The sequence below is a fragment of the Ailuropoda melanoleuca genome, chromosome 1 (assembly GCF_002007445.2).
Source record: "Ailuropoda melanoleuca isolate Jingjing chromosome 1, ASM200744v2, whole genome shotgun sequence".
NCBI lineage: Eukaryota > Metazoa > Chordata > Mammalia > Carnivora > Ursidae > Ailuropoda > Ailuropoda melanoleuca.
Genome location: NC_048218.1, coordinates 4,381,257 through 4,401,507, shown reverse-complemented (window position 1 = coordinate 4,401,507; position 20,251 = coordinate 4,381,257). Strand labels below are relative to the sequence as shown.

Below are 20,251 nucleotides of genomic sequence, written 5' to 3'. Positions count from 1 at the left end.
CTAAGACCAACAGAGAACTCTGGGGGAGAGCCTCGGAGATGGGCGGCGGTGCAGGCGAAACGTCAGAGGCTCTCAGCTGGTTTGTTCCAAAGGGACACATTTCAGGTCTTACTTACTCTCTGACTCGCGGTGGTAAATGGGAATCCTGGAGCATAAAGCGGGTCGGGCATGCTTCCTATCCGTGTTTGGACACACAGGCAATCCCGGAGGCTGAAATAACAATGTGGAGCATGGCAGGAGAGGAATATCAGAGGGAAAACTTGTATCTGGAATATTAGCCCAACTCGTGTGCTGTATACATAAAACCACCCAACACCATGTACAGATTCGATTGTTGCAAATACTTAAACCCGGAGCTCGCTGACTCTGCCTTGGTGAACGGGCTCGGAAGCCTTGGGGCTTGTCATTTTGTCATCTTCGTCGGGAATGAGCGTCTATCTCTCGGAGTGCATTAACTGTTTTTAGCCTGGGAGGTATCCCTGGGGGAGACCTTCCTCCGTGGCGTTACCTGGGACTGTACAATCGGAGACGCTAGTCTGTCTCGCAGCTGTGAGTGTCTCACGTCTTGTAACCCAGAGAACTAAGCACTAAAGCAATTTTCCCCACAATTTCTGTTCTCTTGTTAAATACCATTAAAGTAGAGGCTACTATGGCAACAGCCGTTATATCGTCCACTTTACTTAATACCGCAGAGTGCGTAATCACCGTGTCTCCTAAGTGAATTGCTGTTGGAAATAGTTTAATATTAAGTGTCTGCAGGCAAAGCAACATTCATTCCTGCGTTTCAATGTGAATTCTTTGTTAGGTGTGCTTATGGAAGTTTTTTTGTTACTATTTAAAAAAAAAAGCGTATTTAAGGTTTTGGTACTTAAACATTTGATTTTATCAGCAGTGGGGAATACACACGGATACGTCTCCTCTTCCGTGCAAACTGTTTAGCCATTAAAGTAATTACTTCCCTCCAAGCTGCAATTAGGGGCCAGGCAGTGGGCTATAGCTCTGTAATAAATGGAAGAGGTACACTGCCATTTTTTTTCTCTAAAGTGTTTATTTCTAATTTATCACATACTTTAACAAAATGATTTAAGTCCTAGGAAATCGTGTGCTTTGGGCACACTTATGGAACACCCAGATTTAACAAAGGATAACATTTTGTCATGTTTTCTTCAAAAATTTGTCATAGGAACAGAAAATAAGTATAGCTTAAAGCCCCACCCCACTGCCTTCCCCAGAATGACCCTTTATCCTGAAACTGGTGTAGATTCTTCTCATAATTACTACACACTGAAGATTTCAGTCCGTAGGTCTAAGTGCCTTGGATTAGTTGTCTATCGCTTGGTAACAGGTTAGCCCCACATTTAGTAGCACTCTGACCTTGTGCAGGTGCCAAGGGTCAGGGAGCGGCTTAGCTGGGTGGTTCTGGGCTAGGGTCTCCCAGCAGGGTGGAGGGTCCTGCTGGAAGCTCACTCATGTGGTCGGGGAGAGGAGCCCTCCTTTCCTCTCCATTGGGACCTCAAGCCAGGCTTCCCTGAACATCCTTATGGTGGGCACCTGGTCACCCGGGAGCATGTGATTCCAGAGTGAAAGTGCCACACAGCACCCAAGCCACAGTCTTTTTTTTTTTTTTTTTAAGATTTTATTTATTTATTTGACATGTGATCACTTCTGCCCTATTCTGTTGGTTGTTCAGAACAACCCTGGCCNAAGAAGCAGGCTTCCAGAGGAGGAGCCTGATGTGGGGCTTGATCCCAGAACGCCAGGATCACGCCCCAAGCCGAAGGCAGACGCTTAACGACTGAGCCACCCAGGCGCCCCAAGCCACAGTCTTTTTACACCCAATTTTGAAAGTGACATGTGATCACTTCTGCCCTATTCTGTTGGTTGTTCAGGACAACCCTGGCCCAGCGTGGGAGGGGATTACACAAAGTAAATACCAGGGCACGGGGATCACTGGAGTCCCCTTAGGAGTTGTCTGCCGTCTACCTATAGATAAGTACCATATAACAAAACATTGGTTGGTTGGTTGTGGGGTTTTGGTGTTTTTAAATGTATATGAATGCCTGTGGTACCGTGCGTGTCCTTTTTCAGTCTGCTCTGTTGTCAGCATTACACATTTACTGGCTCTTCCGTGTTGATGGGAGCACTGGCTCTCTCATTTTGACAGCTGTGTAGTACCCTCTTGTATGAATATACCCAGATTATTTACCCAGTTCTGCCTCGATGACCATTTGGGTTGTTTCTAATATTTGCAGTTATAAACAGTACTGCAGTGAACATCTTCATGCTACTGAGATCTTCTGAAAATGGAATTTCTGGATGGTTTGGTGTGCTAATCTTCAGTGTTAACTGGCTACTGTCAGATTTGTCCTCCGGGCAGCTGGACCATCAGAATTACATAAGAATGTTCATTTGTTTTCTTTTGGTTTTGTTTTTGGCCCATCTGTATGTATGAAATAGCTTCACAGTGTGGTTACTTCTGAGATGTTGCAACTTTTTTTGTAGAGATTTATTTGTTATTTGGGTGGGGGCAGGAGTAGAAGGAGAAGGAGAGAGAATCTCAAGCAGACTCCCCACTGAGCGCAGAGCCCACCTCAGGGATTGATCCCAGGACCCTGAGATCATGACCTGAGCTGAAACCAAGAGTCAGACGCTCAACCGACTGAGCCACCCAGGCGCTTTGAGATAATACAGCTTTTGATATACTTATGGGGTGTCCGAGCTTTTTCTCTGATGGTGAATTTTTCTACCAATAGCTTTTGTACATTATTCTACATGTCTTTTTTAGTGATATCTATACATTCTTAATATTTGATCCATCAATTTTAGGGGCTTATGCATGGTGATATCTGCTAATCTCTCTGGGTTTCTTTTATTTGTTTTTATTATCTTTCATTTACTTTTTTTTTAAATTTAGTGCGATAAAATGTACCAATCTCTTCCTTAATGGCTTTTACTCTGTACCTCATTTAGGAAATTTTTCTTCAATCTAAGAAAATAGAGATTTTTTCCTAAAGATCTAAAGATTTTTTCCCCTCATTTTCTCGTATAATGTGAAACAGGAATCTAATTTTTATAAGGACATTCAGTTTTCTCAGCATTATTTCTTGCATATATTATCCCCTCTGATATTTTCAATATTTTATTATTTAAAAAATTTAATATATAGGAAAGACTAAAAATAACGCAATGATGTCCTACATACCCACCATCTAGATTTTTTTTAAAGATTTTATTTATTTATTTGACAGAACATAAGCAGAGGGAGTAGGAGCAGCAGGCAGATGGAGAAGCAGGCTCTCCGCTGAGCAGGGAGCCCGATGTGGGGCTCGATCCCAGGACCCTGGAATCGTGACCTGAGCCGAAGGCAGGCACTTAACTGACTGAGCCACTTAGGTGCCCCCACTGTCTAGATTTGATAATTTTTACATTTTGCCACCTATAGTATATATGTATATGTAGTTTTTGTTTGAAACATTTACAAATAGGTTGCAGATATCATGACATTTTACCCCTAAATATTTCACTCCATAATATTTCATCCGTAAATACCTCTTAAAAATAAGGACAGGCTCATAATAAATGTAATACCATTATAACACCTAAAAATTTAACAATGTTTACATTGTATTATGTAATATCTAGGCCATATTCAGATTTTCTCAGTTACCTCAAAAATGGTTTCCTTCACTGTGGGTTTTTTTTTTTCTTTTGAAGGCCAGTTGTTTTATAGAATATATCATATTCAGATTTGTCTGGATTTTTTCTAATAGTATCATTTAACACTTTCATTTAACCTTACCTTTCTGTAAACTTGAACTTAGTTCTAGAGGCTTGGTTAGATTCAGGTTAAATTAATCTTGCAAGATACCTATTAAATTTTAATAACCTCTTTGTCATATACCAAGACCCAGTATGTATCTGGATTATTTCTGAGCATTCTCTTCTATCCCACCCGTGTAGTTGCTGTCCCTGTGCTAGAACATATGGTTTAATTTCTATAGTTACAGAAGACTTAATATCCAGCAAGGGCTCAACTCTTCTCCTTATTCTTCTTTAAATGCTCTTGGCTACTTTTGTCCTTTTATTCAGCTTGCAACATCTGAGAACTCCATTGGGATTTTGATTGCAACCGCATTGGATTTACAGATGAACTTGAGAAGAAATCAAGTCTTTATTATACAAGTCTTTTCCCCATGAATGTACTAATTCTCATTTGTTTAGGTCTTCTTCTTCTTTTTTTTTTTTTTAAGATTTTATTTTTATTTGACAGAGATAGAGACAGCCAGCGAGAGAGGGAACATAGGCAGGGGGGTGGGAGAGGAAGAAGCAGGCTGCCAGCGGTGGAGCCTGATATGGGGCTCGATCCCAGAATGCCGGGATCACGCCCTGAGCCGAAGGCAGACGCTTAAGGACTGAGCCACCCAGGCGCCCCTGTTTAGGTCTTTTTATGTCCTACAGCAGCTTTGTAGTTTTCTCCAAGAGGGTCTTACACATGTACTTCTTGCTAGATACCTGTTAGCTCTTACTGTTACTGTTAGTGAGATTGTTTTAAATTACATTTTGATTGTTTGGTATATAGGCATGAAGGGGCTTTTTGTATATTAATCTTCTATCCAGCCACCTTGCTGAATTCTCCTTTTAAAAAATAGTTGTTGGAGTTGCTTGGGTTTTCTATGAAAGCAGTCATATAGTCTGATTCATGGAGCAGGTTTGTGGAATTCCCTTCTAATCCTCAGTTAAGGGATTCTCAGTTTGCTGACATCGTTTGGTCTGAATGGAAAAACACTTTGACATTTTCTCCTACTGTTAAACATATTCCTACTCCATGACTCAGCAACTTCACTCTTACGTACGTGCAGTGAAGAAGTGAATGTGTGTGTCCACCCAAAGACTTAACCAGAAGCAGCTTTATTCATAAAATGAATTAAAGTGCTACATCGTTCAGTAAGTACCTTATTACATAAAACCACCATTTTCATCAAATTAAAAACAGCCCCAAATGAAGGAGAATGGATAAACAAATTATGAAACAGCAATTTTCCTATGCTGAAAAATGTACTTTAGGATCTCTTTAAAATTTCATTTTTCCCTAATTTTTGAAACATGGATGGAATTCTCAGTTGACCATTTTCCCTTAGTGTTTCAAAGATGCTATTTCAGTGTTCTCTGGCCAGCATTATTGCTGGTGAAAAAACCCCCATCAGTTTCAGTTGTACCTTCGAGAGTAATCTGTTTGTTTTCTCTGGTTGCTGTTCAGACTTAGGCTAAATTTCTCCTCTTCTGAAGTTTCACCATGATGCATCTAGGTAGGGATTGTTTTTGATCTTGCTCAAGACTCATTGTGCTCTCCGAATCTGACAATTCGTGTTTTTTATCATCAGTCCTAGAGAATTGTAAGCTGTTACCTCCTCCACTCTTGCCTCACACCCATTTTTACTAGTTTCTTCTGGATCTCCTGAGATAAATTTTGAGATTTCTCATTTCCTCCACGTCCATTGGCCTTGCATTCATATTTTCCTTTCTTTATCTTTGCTGCATTCTGTGTAGTTTCTGCAGACACATGCTATATTGCCCTAGTTCTCTCCAGCTGTGTTCAGTCTACTATTTAACCTATTCAGTAAGGTTTTCTTCTTATAAAGATTTTATTTATTCAAGAGAGTGAGAGAGAGAGAAAACTCACAAGCATGCGTGAGCAAGGAGGAGCAAAGAGGGAGGGAGGAGAGAGAATTTCAGGCAGACTTTGCTGAATGCAGAGCCCTGCGTGGGGCTTCATCCCACAACCCTGAAATCACAACCTGAGCTGAAACCAAGAGTCTGACACTCAACCAGTGGCCCACCAGGCACCCCAACCTATTCAGTGAGTTTTTAATTGCATGGCTTATATTTTTCATTTCTGGAAATTCCACTTCATACTTTTTCAAATATACTTGTTTACTTTTCTGTAGTGTTCTGTAATAATTTTGTGTGGCTTGTATTTACTTTGTCTCCATTATTTTTTTTGGTTTTTGAAAATGGCCAGATAATGTTCCAGTGATACAATGCATTATGTAGTGCCCCACAACCTCAGAGGCAATCGTGAGTACATAAAGTGTTCCCTTATTATTTTTTGAGCCTCATAATCCTCTGTTATGTGGTTCTCTAATTTATTTAACAATTCCTTATTGGTATATTTAAGTTGTTTCCAGTCTCCTGTTATGATAAACAGTGTTGCCGTGATACCATTTGTCTGTGTTCATTCACACATATGAAAGTATACCTCTAGGTTAGATTACTGGGAGTAGAATTGCCAGGTTAAAGGGTACAAGCATTTGTAATTTTTTTTTGAGATTTTATTTATTTATTTGACAGAGAGGGAGAGAACATGAGCCAGGGGGAGCGGCAGAGGGAGAAGCAGACTCCTTACTGAGTGGGAAGCCCAATGTGGGGCTCAACCCTAGGAACCCTGTGATCATGACCTGAGCTGAAGGCAGCTGCTTAACGACTGAGCCACCCAGGCGCACCAAACATTTGTAATCTTGATGGGAATTGTCACATTGCCTTCCAAGGAGGTTATACTCTTTTATACCTGGTTGTACCGGTTCTCTAGTGATGTATACAATGGCCTGACTCCCCAGTCAGCATCACCAATGAGGTGGCATCACACTTTTGGGAATTTCGCCAATCTGGTAGGTGGTAATGATGATCTCAATGTAGTTTTAATTTAATTACTTCATATGCATGAGGTTGAGTTTATTTTCATGTGTCTAAGGGCATTTGTTTTTCCATTTCTGTGTACTATGTGCTCGTATCTTTTCCCTATTATTTTCTATTGGGTTTTTAGTGTTTTTTTTTTTTTAAAGATTTTATTTATTTATTTGACAGAGATAGAGACAGCCAGTGAGAGAGGGAATACAAGCAGGGGGAGTGGGAGAGGAAGAAGCAGGCTCATAGCAGAGGAGCCTGATGTGGGGCTCGATCCCATAATGCCGGGATCACGCCCTGAGCTGAAGGCAGACGCTTAACCGCTGTGCCACCCAGGCGCCCCTGGGTTTTTAGTTTTTTATATTGATTTGTAGAAATGGTGTAATGGAGTGATTAACCATTTGGAGAAAAAAAAACTATAACCCATATTTCAGTTATACATTATTTAAAAATTTGCTTTGCTGCTGATGAATTTTATTGTAAAAATGCTTTTATGTATTTAAATGTATCAGTATTTTGTCTTAAGGCTCTTAGGTTTGAAGTCACATTTTAAATGACCTTTTTTACTGAAATTATTTTGTGATCTGTGCAAGTACTTTTATGTTTGATTTACCTTGACATAGTCTGTATGGATAACCTTTATTCCCCCAACATGACTACCCCATTGTTCCTATAACGTTTTTCAGATAATCCACATTTTCTTCACTGATCTAAAATTCCACAATTATTGTATGCCAGATTCCAGTAGATGTTTGGAAATATTTATCTCTGGACTTTCTGTTCTGTTCAGTTGATATATCTTAGAGTGTTAGTTTCTGTGCATTATTCTTCTTGATTCAAAACTTCCCTGCTGTTCTTAATTTTATTTTGCTTTATGAACTTTTAAGTCAGCCTGTTAAAAGAAATCTTGTTAGTATTTTCATGAGGTTTTAATCATTGTAAACACAGCTATTGTATAATCTCAAGCATTTTGTTCTGTTTTCCTGTCATTTATGGAGAACTGATCTCTTTGTTTTCCGGTCTGCTGACCGTTCTGTCATGGTGGATTTTCACTTGGTTTGCAACTTTTTGTTGTGAGCTGATCTTTAGTGGGAATGCTTTTTATTTTTTTCCTTTGGAGAGAGTTCAGTGCACCTTGGGTTGTAAAAATGTTGCTCTAAAGCAGCTTCGCGTTTGTTTCTGCTGAGTGTGAGGCGATGAGAACTTTTCGGGTTTCTACACAAGCTGTGTAAATTTAGATGGCCACCATGCTTGAGGTGGTGGTTGGGAGACTGTTTCTCACAGGAGATTCTTGGTCGCCCTCCTTGCCCTCCACTCCTGGGACCTCAGGCAGAGTCAGGCTTCCTGGGTGGCAGAGTTTTCCCGGCGCCCTCCACCCCTGCACCGGGCTCTGTCCCCCATCTCTGTAGTGCCGGGGTCAAGTCTTCTGCCTGCCCCCCTCTGACCCCTCCCCCCGTCCCTGGCATTGGATCTCCAGTTCTAGGGCCTATTTCTAGGCTCATCTACATATTTAAAAATATGAGTTTATCATCTTTTCTCTGTGTTATAGTAGGAGGAATTTCTGCCTTGGTGCCAGCTAGCACTTGGCGGAGCCCAAACCTTTAGGAGCTTCCCTTTTCTCTTGATGTCTTTTATTTGCTTTTCATAATAATTGGTGTTTGTCAGACAACACTTAGCTAGAGGATTAGGCTTTTTTGTAGGGGGTTGGGGCAGGGTGGGAAGGAGAGCAGTGAGTGGGAGTTCTTTGAAGACTTTTCCTGGGGAGCTCTCTAAAATACATTATGGCCCACACCCTCCCCTTCTTTTTCAGCCAGGGTGTATCAGAATGGTGGTGGGTGGGAGGGTGATGGTTATTTTGGAAAAAGATCCACAGATGCTTCTCTTATGCTGCCCTGCGTCTCCTCGCCTCACCCCCCAACCCCTACGAAGAGTCCCTATTCTGGTCTCAGATCAGAGCCACGTAAACAAGGTTGGCGGTCCCCATGTGCTGTGAGGTGGGCTGACCTGGAGCCTCGGCCCAGAGAGAGTCTCACAGGCCAGGAGCAGGTGTTAGAGGCTGGAACGTTTTCAGCTGCTCTGTGTTGCCCGGGCCAAGTACCCTAAAGCTCAGAGGATAATAGTGTGTCAAGAGTGACAGCTCTCTCTTAATGTATCCAAAGCGTCTGAAATACCACCCATCTCTTTTTATAGATTGAGACATTTAGCACCCAAGAGCTGTATAGATTTCAGCTTTTACAACTTGAGACTCCTCGTGGATTGTGGCAGTCATTTCACTGTGAATTTTCCTTGCTGCAGGTTGAAAGTGGATCATCTGGTACATATTCATGTTTAAAAATAGGAAAGTTAGCTGTTAAGAGCAGAGTTGCAGAGATAGGCTTCTGCCATCGACTTAGATTCCAGTCGAAAGATGCCAAAGCCAGGGGCCCCAAAGACATGGATCAGGTAGCCCTCGTTCCTCATTTGACAGAAAAGAACACTAAGGACGGGGGGTACTAAGTGGTTTTCATGTGGTTGCAGAGCAAAATGGCCCCAGGTCCAGGACACCAGTCCTGTAAACTTCAGAACATTCTTCCAAGTGAACCACACAACCACAGCTACTCAGAAGGCATCTTCGTACCAAAGAGTCGGTCTGGGGAGACAGTTCACTTTATTTTGCATACCATGGCAGAAAAGTCCCAACCATGATAATTGTTATAGTTGGCAGATTAATGTGTCTTCCTTGTGTGCTCATTATAAACTGGGTCCTGATCTCCTGGGAGATAAGACAGAGAAAACATAATTAAAATTGTAACCCAAGACACTGATGAAAGATTTAAAATAACAATATAATAACAGGAGATACTAAGGAAGCACCGACCTTACCCCAGGTACTGTGCTAAGTACCTTCTGTTAGCTTGGTGATCATTCAGCAAGACTAACTCGTAGCTGCCGTTACCTTCCCCATTTTACAGATACGGAAACTGAGGGCCAAAGAAGTTAAGTAAATTGGTCAAGATGACACAGCTTCTAAGTGGGAACATGCTTTCACCAGTGTATAGGAGGGCCTCATAAGTAATTCCAGCATAAAAACTTAAAATCTATTCCATGATCGTAGAACTAATAGCATATGTAAATAAGTCTGCATATCATCCAGAGAAAGGCATTCTTAGAAAGTAGTCTCCAGTAGTAATTTTAAATCAACTTTCCTTTAATTTTTAAAAAGTTTATTTATTTAAGGCATGTCTGCACCCACCATGGGGCTCAGACTCAGGACCCCAGGGTCAAGAGTCGCATGCTCCGCCCGCCCGCGCCCCTCCTTTAATGCTAAGTAACTGTTTAGGAAATGTGAGGACACGGTTGTTTCCAATAATACATTTTGACTGGCATATTTAAATTGGTGCTATTTTTCAAAAACTTTTCTGAATATAAAAATAATACACGTACACTGAAGACAATTTGACTTTGGTGAGGGTTTTGATATAATTGTATTATATATATAAAAAACGTATATAAGCTTGAGCGTTGAACAATGCTAGAATTAACCCCCATGTACCTAGCAGAGCTGGGCTTAGGTTCGTTTTTTCTTTTTCTTCTTTTTTTTTTTTTTTTTTTTTTCCATTTTTTTTTTTCAGCCTAACTGCAATCCTGTCGTATTGCTCTTTGACATACTTTTTTTGACTACCTCGTTCTTTTGATTTTTTTTTAACAGCTTCATTGGGATATAATTGGTATAAAGTGGACAGTTTGTGTTCCGAGGACCAGGTTGCTGAATTTTTGCATATGTAGGGGACCAGGGAAAAAGTCCGGTCCCCTCCGGTGGCTTTGCCACCCCGCCCGCAGCACAGACGCTCCCTGTTCTGACCTCTCACTGAATTCCACTGCGGTCAGAGAACATAGTATCAACTGAATTCTTTTCCAAACTTCTTGATATTTGTTCTTATGGCCCAGAATGTAGTCCCTATTGGTAAATAGGCTCTTGAAAACAATGTGTATTCTGCCGGGTGGGGGGAGCACTGTGCCCTTGGCCGTTAGGTCGCGCGGTGGGTGGTGCTGTTGGCGTGGTCCCCGCCCTCGCTCCCTTCCTGCCCACTTGCTGGCTGCTGAGCAGAAGAGGGCTGTTGAAGTCTCTGTCTTTGTGGGTTTCCATAAACTCCTGCAACTTCATCATGGTGGTTTCTTCCTTTTCAAACTCGTATGAGGCGCGTACACGTGTAGTCTTGCTCTGTCCCGCGTGTGCGCGGAACCCATCCCCTGGCAGTCCTGTTTGCTCTGAGCTGAAACCTCTGATGCGAATACAGCCATTCTGCGTTTCTTCTCCTTTTTTAAAATCAATGTATAGTTTTTTTTTTTTAGATTTTTTAAAAAAGATTTTATGTATTTATTTTGAGAGAGAGGGAGAATGAACGAGGGGGAGGGGCAGAGGGAGAAGGAGAAGCAGACTCCCCACTGAGCAGGGAGCCCGACACGGGGCTCGATCCCAGGACTCTGGATCATGATCTGAGCCGAAGGCAGACACCCAACCCACTGAGCCACCCGGGTGCCCCTCTCTCTGCATTACTTTTGATTCACATTAGCTTGACACACCTTTTTCCATCCTGTGACTTTTAAGGGATTTGAGTATTTACGTTTCAAGGGGGCTTCTCCTGGGGAGCAAATAGTCAGGTCTTGCTTTTTATCTAATTTCGACAATCTCTGCTTTATCTTTGGGGTGTTGAGACCAGAGATTGGCAGATAACAGCCTGCAGGCCAAATCTGGCCTGTTGTTTTTTCTTTTTCTTCTCTCTTTTCTTTTTGTAGGGCCTGTAAAAATGGTTTTACATTTTTAAAGGGGTGTGAAAACAAAATCCGAAAAGAATGTGACAGAAATCCTCCGTGGCCCAAAAAGCCCTAACTCATTTACTTTCTGATCCTTTTCCAGAAAAAGTTTGCTGACCCCCTGTGTAGATTCTGTTTAATGTGATGATTGATAAGGTGGTGCTTTCATCTACCACGTGGCCCCATGTTTTCTCTGTGTCTCATCTGTTCTTTTCCTCCTCTCCTGCCGCCTTTCGGATTGAGAATTTTTATTTTTCTTTGTCTCGGCTAGTGTCTTAGCTCCAACTCTGTGTTGTCCTGGCGGTTGCTAAAGGGTTTGCAGCGTGGGCCTCGAGGGGCTCGCTCTACCGCTAAACACAGGAGGAGAAGCTCTAGGGTGCGTCTCCTCCCGTCGCCTCTTGCGATCTTGCTGTCGTGCATTTGACTTATGCGTGTGTTATAAACCACGCACGACACCGGTGTCATTTCTGCTTTAAAGCAGTTATCTCCTTAAGTATTTAAAATGCAGGCGCGATCATTGCCTAGCTAGTTACCGCGTCTGCTGCTCATCTCTCCTTTGTGTAGGTCCTGGTTTCCGTCTGACGTCTGACGTCACTGATCTGCTTGAAGGGCTTCTGTTAGTGTAATTGTAGTGCAGATGGACTGTGATGATTTCTTTCTTTTTTTCAGCTTCACTGAGGCATAATTGACACATAAAAGCTATGTACATTTAAGGTATACGATATGATGTTGTGCTGCACGTATGTAATGTAAAACGGTCACCGCCGGCTACTATCTGTCAGCTCACGTGGATCGCATTGTCTTTCTTTTTTCCCCTCCCTCCCTCCCTCCCTCCCTTCGTTCGTTCCTTCCTTTTCCCCTTTCCCCTTTCCATCTTCCCCTCCTCTCCCCTCTCTTCTCCTCCCTTCCCCTCCCCTCTCTTCTTTTTTTTCTTTCTCTCTCTCTCTCTCAAGATCTACGCCCACTATTCCACTCTCTGCTGCTGAGTTCAACTATTTTAGACTCCACGTATAAGTGAGATCCTGTGAAGTTTGTCTTTCTCCGGCTGCCTTATTTCACTTGGTATCATGTCCTCCGAGTTTATCCGTGTGGTCACAAATGGCAGGATAATACTCTAGCGTGTGTGTCTCTCCTTGTGATAAATCTTCCAGCTTGTGTATGTCTGAAAAGAAAATCCTTATCTTCACTTGGAAGGATGTTCTTGCTTGGTACGGAAAGCTGGGTTGACCAGGTTTTCCTTTCTGGCACTTTAAAGATGGGTCTCCACAGTCTTATCACTTGTGTTATTTCTGAGATGAAATTCGCTATAATTCTTTTTGTTCCTTCATACAGAGTATTTCATTTTGCTTTTATTCTCTATGCTTTTGTGATTCTCTCTTTATCACTGGTTTTCAGCGGTTCCCTTGGTGTAATCTACTTCCTGTTTCTTGTGCTTGGGGATCTTTGAGCCTCTTGGATCCGTGAGTTTATGGTTGCCCTCAAGTTTGGAAAGGTTTTGGTGATCGTTTCTTCAAATGCGTTCTGCCTCCCATCCCTCCTCATTGGGGTCCTTTGACTACATGGATACTGAGTTGCTTCCTGTGTTCCCGCAGTTCACTGACGTTCTCCCTTTATGTTCTCAGGATTTTGTTCTGTTCCATGGATGGTTTCTACTGTGTTTTCACGTTCACTATTTTTTTTTTTTTTTTTTTTTTTTTTGGTTTCCTGCAGATATCTGTTCTATTAATACCATGCAGTGTATTTCTTGTCTCACGTCCTTGTAGTTTTTCTCTCTAGAAATTTGACTTAGGTTTTCATTATAGCTTCTGTGTGTCTACTTAACACATCTGACATTATGAGAGCTCCTGTGTCTCTGCTTAGCACGTCTGATGTTCCCTCCAGCGTCCCGAGCGGAATGCAGTTACAGTAACTGTCTTCATATCCTGTCTACTAATACTACCATCTGTGTCATTTCTTGCCAAGCTTCAAATGATTGGTTTTCCCCCTTGCCATGAATTGTGTTTTCCTGCTGCTTTGCATACTTGGAAATTCTTTATTGGATGCCAGACATTGTGAACTTCACCTTGTTGGGTGCTTGGGACATTACGATTTACAAGAAATGTGTATTTGGTATTTGTCTCCATTTCTGGCACAGAGCTCCTGAAACTCTCAGAATTTCCTAAGCGATAAGATGTCTTTTGTTAATAAAGTGGCTTTGGAAAGCATCCTGGGGTCGTGCTGGCCTGTGATTAGTGTTGGAACTTTCCCGCCTCCTGACCTCCAGGGAGGGAAAGCAGCCCGCAGGTTGAAGCAATCTCCACTGGCCTTGACTTCATCCATCTTGTCTGTGCGGTGAAACCACCATAAAAACCCAAAAGGAAAGGGTCTGGAGGGCTTCCAGGCTGGTGAACACAGGGGACTGTGGGGAGAGTGGCCCCTGGAGGGCCTGGGCGCTCCACCCCCTTCCCCAGACCTTGCCCTGGGCATCTCTTCCGTCTGGCTGTTCCTGAGTTAGATTCTTTTATAATAAACCAGTCATCTAGTGAGTTCTCTGAGTTCCAGGAGCTGCTCTAGCAAACTAATCAAGCTCACGGTCAGGGGGTGGTTGGGACCTCCCATCTGTAGCCAGTGGGTCAGAAGCAGGTGACAGCCTGGGCTTTTAACTCACTTCAGAAGTAGTGGGGTGAAGCCTGGAGGCCTGAGCTCTTAACTGGGGGGTCTGATGCTGTTTCTGGGTAGATAGTATCAGAAGTGAGTTGAATTCCTGGACACCCTGCTGGTGTGTGAGAATTGCCTGTTGGTAATGTAACCCCCCACACGTTGAAACTGGGTCCAGCTCCCCAAAGGGTGCTGAGTACTTTTGTCTTCTTGCGAGTATTCTTGAAGTTTGTCCTGGGTCACGTTTAAGTTACTTAGAGTCCTGCCTTGTCTTGCTCTGAAGCTTCTTCAGATGAGATCAGAGCAGTGTGCCCTGCGTGGTTCCTTTCCCCCAGGATGGAGGAGAGACCCTTATTACTCTAACTGGTCCCCTGTGAGTTGGGCTTGGGTTCCCCCCCACACACACTGGGAAACAGAACAAACAGGAAGCAGTTGGCTGTAGGTACCGTTCTCAGCCCTACCTGTGAGCTCCAGAGCTCTGTTCTTTCTAATCCTTTCAAGTGGTCCTTTGACCCGCCTTCATTCATTTTTGGTCAGCACTCAGCTGAAGCCTCAGGGGAGGACCTCAGGAGATGTGTGCAATTTCTATACCGCCGCCTCCTGTCCTGCATTGTGCCTCTGAACTCCAGGACCCCCCAGCCCTGCGCCCCAGCCTGGCCTCTCAGCCTTGCCCCCTAGTCCTGTCTCCAACCTTGCCTTGCCCCCCTGCCCTGCCCCCCAGCCCTGCCTCTCATCCTTCCCCAGCCCTACCCCTGCCTCTCAGCCTTGCCTCCCCAGCCTTGCCCTGTTCCCTAGCCCTGCCCCCTAGCCTTGCCCCCCTGCCCTGCCCCCCAGCCCTGCCTCCCAGCCTTGCCCGCCCAGCCCTGCCCCCTAGCCTTGCCCCCTGCCCAGCCTCCCAACCCTGCCCTCTCAGCCTTGCCCTGCCCCCCAGCCCAGGAGGCTGCCCACCTCTGCCCGTGTCCCCAGCCCTGCGCCACAACCCAGAAATGTTCTCAAGGCAACTGTCGGGCTCCCTTCATCAGTCTTCCCTTCTCTCGGGACTTCACGCTCCTTGCTCAGTTGGCAGTATGTTCGGAGCCTTTGTTTCTTTGTGTATTTTGTCCAATATTTTAGTTGTTTCAGGTCGTGGGTAAATCTGGCCCCTCTCGCTCCGTCCTGTCCGGAAGCAGAAATGGTTTCCGGTGATTTTCACTGCCTCCCGTTGGCTGCTCAGGCTTTTGGGGTCTTTGCACTAAGCACACGTCACCCACATCAGCGTATGTGTTCAAGCTTCTCGTCCGTTTGCTAGAAGACAGACGACCTGCTGCGGGAAGACATTTGCCGCTTCAGGTTCTCCCACGGAAAGGGGTCTTACAAAGCAGGAGAGAGAGAGAAACTGTAATAGAAATATAAAGGGCCACTGAGTGTGTGTTTTCAGCGGTGGCTTCAGCCATGGGCATTTGGGCTCTAGATGAACAGAAGGCCAGCGTCGCTCTGCTCCTGGGTGTCCGCAGGCTCTCGTGCTTGCCTGGATTCTTCCAGTGCACGCACAAGCAGCCACAAAGCCACACACACAGAATCCACATTAGCAAGAAAGTGTTCTGACCAAGTCTGTTTTCTCTCTTATTTTAAACCATTCTGTGAAGGCCATCGTCCTGTTATTTTGAATTTTTCTTTCCTCAATAAAAAAAAAAATAAATAAGGCTGTTATTTGGCAGGCCTTAGGGTCTTGAAGCTTCAGTACAGAGAAATGAAATGCATAGCAACATTGTTTTTTCGTGCCTAGATGTTCATTTCTCTAATTAAACATGGGTGAGGTGGGTAACAAGGCTTTTCTCTCTTTCCAAGTGAAATGTAAAATGCCAGATAAATTCTATACTTCTGAAAAGGGCAGATACGTCTGATGTAGTGAAATGAAATACTCATAATCCCCAAACCTGCTTTAAGAAATCCTCTCGACCTCCTCCCCTGGGGGAGTATTACCCCAGTGTCACTAGCACAAGTCACCAGGTGAACGGTAGCTATGTGTCCCTTTGTTCCCGGGTAGGCCACGGATTCCATGTCGCCCTCACGGACCATACCTGATCTTGGGTCCTCCCTACGCTGTAGGTGGGATGCGGGACAAGCGTGGGGTGGGGAAGAATCTTCTGGTGTGACCAGGTGGTCTTGGAGCCCATTCAGAGTGTGGGTCGGGCTGATAAGAGGACAGGCACTGGCGAGCATGAAGTCAGGTTGACTTCGCCGGGGACATCCGGGCATTCGGGCAGGCTCTGCCGAGCTCCCTACTCCCCCTCCCCCTCCCAGCCAGCCTCCTCACCAGGCGCCGAGCTCTGCGCCCTTGCCGCAGGGCTCCGCAGCCGTGGCCTCCGCAGCCTTGGCCTCCCCAGAGCACCTGACGCTTCTGGATGTGCCCTTCTGCACGTTGCTCTCCGCCACATAGCTTCAGCACCTGTAGTCCCGAAGCAGGCCGTGCTGGGGGGCGGGGACTGGACCCTCTGGGGCCACCACTGCCACAGAGTGCACCCCCTTGGTGCCTGCCCAGTGCCTGGGTCACTGTTTCACAAAGCAGGTGTTCTCTCTTTTGCCGGAGGGGACCGACGGCCGGCTCATTTCACAGCTGTGGATTTCCCCCCTTCTGTCTCCTCAGAAATGGCAGGTGCTCCAGTGTCTGAGATCTCTGGGCCTTTCTCAACAGACGACATAGCCAGCAACTGCGTCCCCGCCCTGCCCTTGAACGAGCCCATTTTGTGGATCGTCTCGTACGCGCTCATGAGCGTGTGTGCAGCCATCCTTCTCATCCTGATCGTCCTGCTGCTGCTTCCCTGTCCGTGTCGGCAGCTGCCCCGCGATCCCGAGGTCGTCAATGATGAGTCCTCTCTCGTCCGGCATCGCTGGAAATGAAGAGCGGAGCCCCAACTCGAGCGACCTTGAACTCTCTGTTCAGAGAATTACGTTTCAGGTGGAGCAGGCGGGGTCTGCTTCCTCTGTCCACTAGTCTTAAATCTGTTCTGCTCCCAGATGCCTTCCAGATTTCACTGTATTTTGATTCTTGATTTTAGAGCTTCCTTCTCCTCCCTCACTTCCAAGAAAAATTATAATAAAAAACACCTCATTCTAAACCAAAACAGAGTGAATTGGGCTTCAGGCTTTATGTGACTGGTTATGCCAAACTGTCTAGGTGTGCCACCAAAAAAAAGGGCAAGCTTTGGCTCGTTCTCCTCTTCCTTCCATCTCTGGAGAAATGAGCACATGTGGTTCGTAACTCCTCTTAGCTAATGGGAAGCTTTCATACGAATTGCATTTAAGGGTATTTTGCACCAGGCCTCAGCGTGGGTCGGAGAATACAAGAGGCCTGCGGTATGGTAGCAGGAGAAGCGGCCTGGGGCCTGACCATCTCACCATCCTGCCTGCTTCTGAATCCGAAGAGAGCCCTTTTCTGAGCCTCTCTGTGCTCTGAGTGGGAGCCAGAATCCTCTCGGAGGGACACGTCGCTCAACGGTCTTCACCAGCCTCTTCTGAAGATGGAAAGCGTTTGTCCGTCACGGTAGAGTGGAAGGAAACGTGTGCTTTCGTACTCCGTGCTTCCGTAGTCCTGTTGGTATAAAGATAAAAGCTACCTCTGTGGAGACTCTGCCCAGGGCCCTGTGCCCGGCTGGGGCTGCGGGCAGCCTGGTTCCAGCCGTTGCCCTCTGCGAGAAGAATCCTCCTTCCAACCACTGAGGGTAACAGGTGCCCTTCTGTCACCAAGCGGGCCGTTCAGTGCTTACTCTAACTTTAAATTAATAAAAGGTGTTCTGGTGAGAAAGACAAATCCTCCTTCACTAGCTTAGTTGTTTGTGTTTCCAAATCTCTGGTGATAGGTCGGTTATTACCCTGGAGGGAAACAGGAAAATGGTTCAATTCCTATCCTGACCAACTCTCGGGGGAAGGAAGACACAAGACATGCAGAAGACTTGAAGGAACTTCTTCTCCCATGCTTTCAGACCATGTGTCTGCCTTTGCAGAAACCCCTAGACTCCAGCACAGCCGCCCGAATCAGCGTAAACACATCTGTGCAGCCGTTGACCCACACGCTTCCTCCGTGTGGCGTGTTCAGTCTTCCGTGACGAGGTGGGTGTGCAGTGCTCCCCTTCCATGGGGGACCTCCCTCTTACTATCATTTATTTGATAAAGAAATTAATTTCTTCGCCAAAAAAAAGCAGAAGCCTTAACTCGATGCAGTCAGCCTTCTGTGATCAGATATAATTAGAAGAAGGGTTCAAAGCCAATATCCCTTCTCTTGTTTGTATGCCAAGTTCAATGTTCGCTTTTGCATCGCTATTGGGATGGGTTGAATTTATGATAGAATCCTGCTGGAAGGGCTAACTGGAGCGTCTCCTCTGGCTAGATTGTCATTTACGTCCTTGCAGAAGGTTTGAATTGTATCCTAGAACCTGAGCCTTCTGTGCCCTTTTCAGGAAACCGTTTGCGCATGGTGTGTACAAGGCCCTCTTGACGTGGGGGTAGCAGGAGGGGTTTCTGTTACCAGGTACTCATTATCGTGTCTGGTCTTGGCTCGGTAGTAATAATTCCAAAATACATTTCCATAGTAGAAGTCTCTGGAATTCTAATGCTCTTGTCCCGTGGGCTTTTTTATTGGTTCCCGTTTTGTGGTCCACTTTGCACGGAAGGGAAGGCAATCCTCCCAGAGTGGACCTTCCCCGTGCTGTGAAAACCCAGACCCCCGAAATAAAAGGAGGGAGTCGCAGAGATGACCCAGTTCGTTTGGCTGCTTATTCCATCACACAGGCGTCTGCTCCAATCTCTCATGCTCGGTTTCCGAGCCGGGGAGCATTTCTGTTGAACAACGAACGGCTCAGCAGACGCTGTTCCCAGAGTACATGATAATAGCACAGCAGATTTCAAGCTAGGGTATTTGAATGAAGTTTGCTATAATGCTCTGCATTTCATATCAGATTTCTCCACCTTTTCATCTCAGATGTCATTGGATGTGACATTTTAATGGAAATGCTTAAATTACAAAAGCATAACTTAGCAACAAGAATGAAACAGACAATTGAATGTGGGACATTTTCCTGGCATGCCTTGCTGTCGAAAATTGGACTTTGAGTCAAAACCCTGGTTAGTGACACCCACCTCCTCGAGTTATGTAAATTGATACTGAGCTTGGAAAACCTTCAAGGAGGCTTGCTTTGAACGGGAAAGGAAGTAACAATCATCTGAGGGTGTCATTTTTACCTTGTAACCTACTGCGGAAAATGCTGGAAGACGGTCCTTTTCTGAAAGCTGCACTTAGCATTATGCTGTTGTCAAACGTTGTCAACTGTCCCATAAGAAATGAATGCTTCTTTCGTGAGCAATGTTTTTTTAATAGGGTGATACTTTATATTCTTGATGAGTTATTTGGAAGCCCCAATGAAATGCTGTCTTTAGTAGCTGGAACTGTTTATGAAAACTAGCAAGAAACAAGATGGGGACTGAGTCTGGTTTTTCTCCATCCCCCCCCTGCCCCCCCACCCCGACCTGGGGAGTTTTAAAAAGCACCACCGTGATCATGGTGTCAGATCATCTGGCATTTCCCATACACTAGGTTGTATTTCTTCTGAACCAAAAAACAAGTACCTGGCATTAAAGAAACAGATTCTTGGCTTGTGACTTCTGGGAATGTTTTCCAGAACACAGTCCGCTCCCAAACATTTGGAAGGATTTTACCTGACTCGTTGTGAGATGCAGAGGTTTTGGGTTGGGGATCAGTTGGGGGTCAGTTATAATTCAAGACTATGAAAGTCACCCCCACCAAGGTCGCTTCAACCGCCCTGCAAGGCTTTGGGTAATAGATTTTGCAAGCAGGTCTGATTTAGGGATTGCATTATCTTAAGAAGGGAGAGAGGATTATTTCATAATTTAATAGGTTCCTGTGCAAATGAAAATTTGTCACGTTCCTCTTACCAGGCCCCCGCGTGGTGGATTGCCAAGCGTGGTTCAGTTCTAAGTTCTGGCCTGGGGCCACGTGAATCACTGCCCCCCAAAAAAGCCTGTTCCATAAGCAACAATGATCGAGTTTCACCGGCTTCTCCATATTAGTGGAAGGCAGATACTTGGGTGGGCTCCCAGGGTGCCTTTGTCCTGCGCACACGGATTAGAACTGATCACAGAACTG

At 45.0% G+C, this 20,251-nt stretch overlaps 1 protein-coding gene across 1 annotated transcript in view; it reads left to right on the top strand.

Annotated features, from left to right (window-relative positions):
* The window catches only part of BACE2 (beta-secretase 2), an 82,319-nt gene extending 65,103 nt beyond the window's left edge, over positions 1–17,216 (top strand). Inside the window, exon 10 of the mRNA XM_034655463.1 lies at positions 16,739–17,216. Coding sequence (XP_034511354.1) covers positions 16,739–16,992 — 254 coding nt within the window. The 3' untranslated portion in view covers positions 16,993–17,216. The remainder of the gene's footprint in view (positions 1–16,738) is intronic.
* The last annotated feature ends 3,035 nt before the right edge of the window (positions 17,217–20,251 follow it).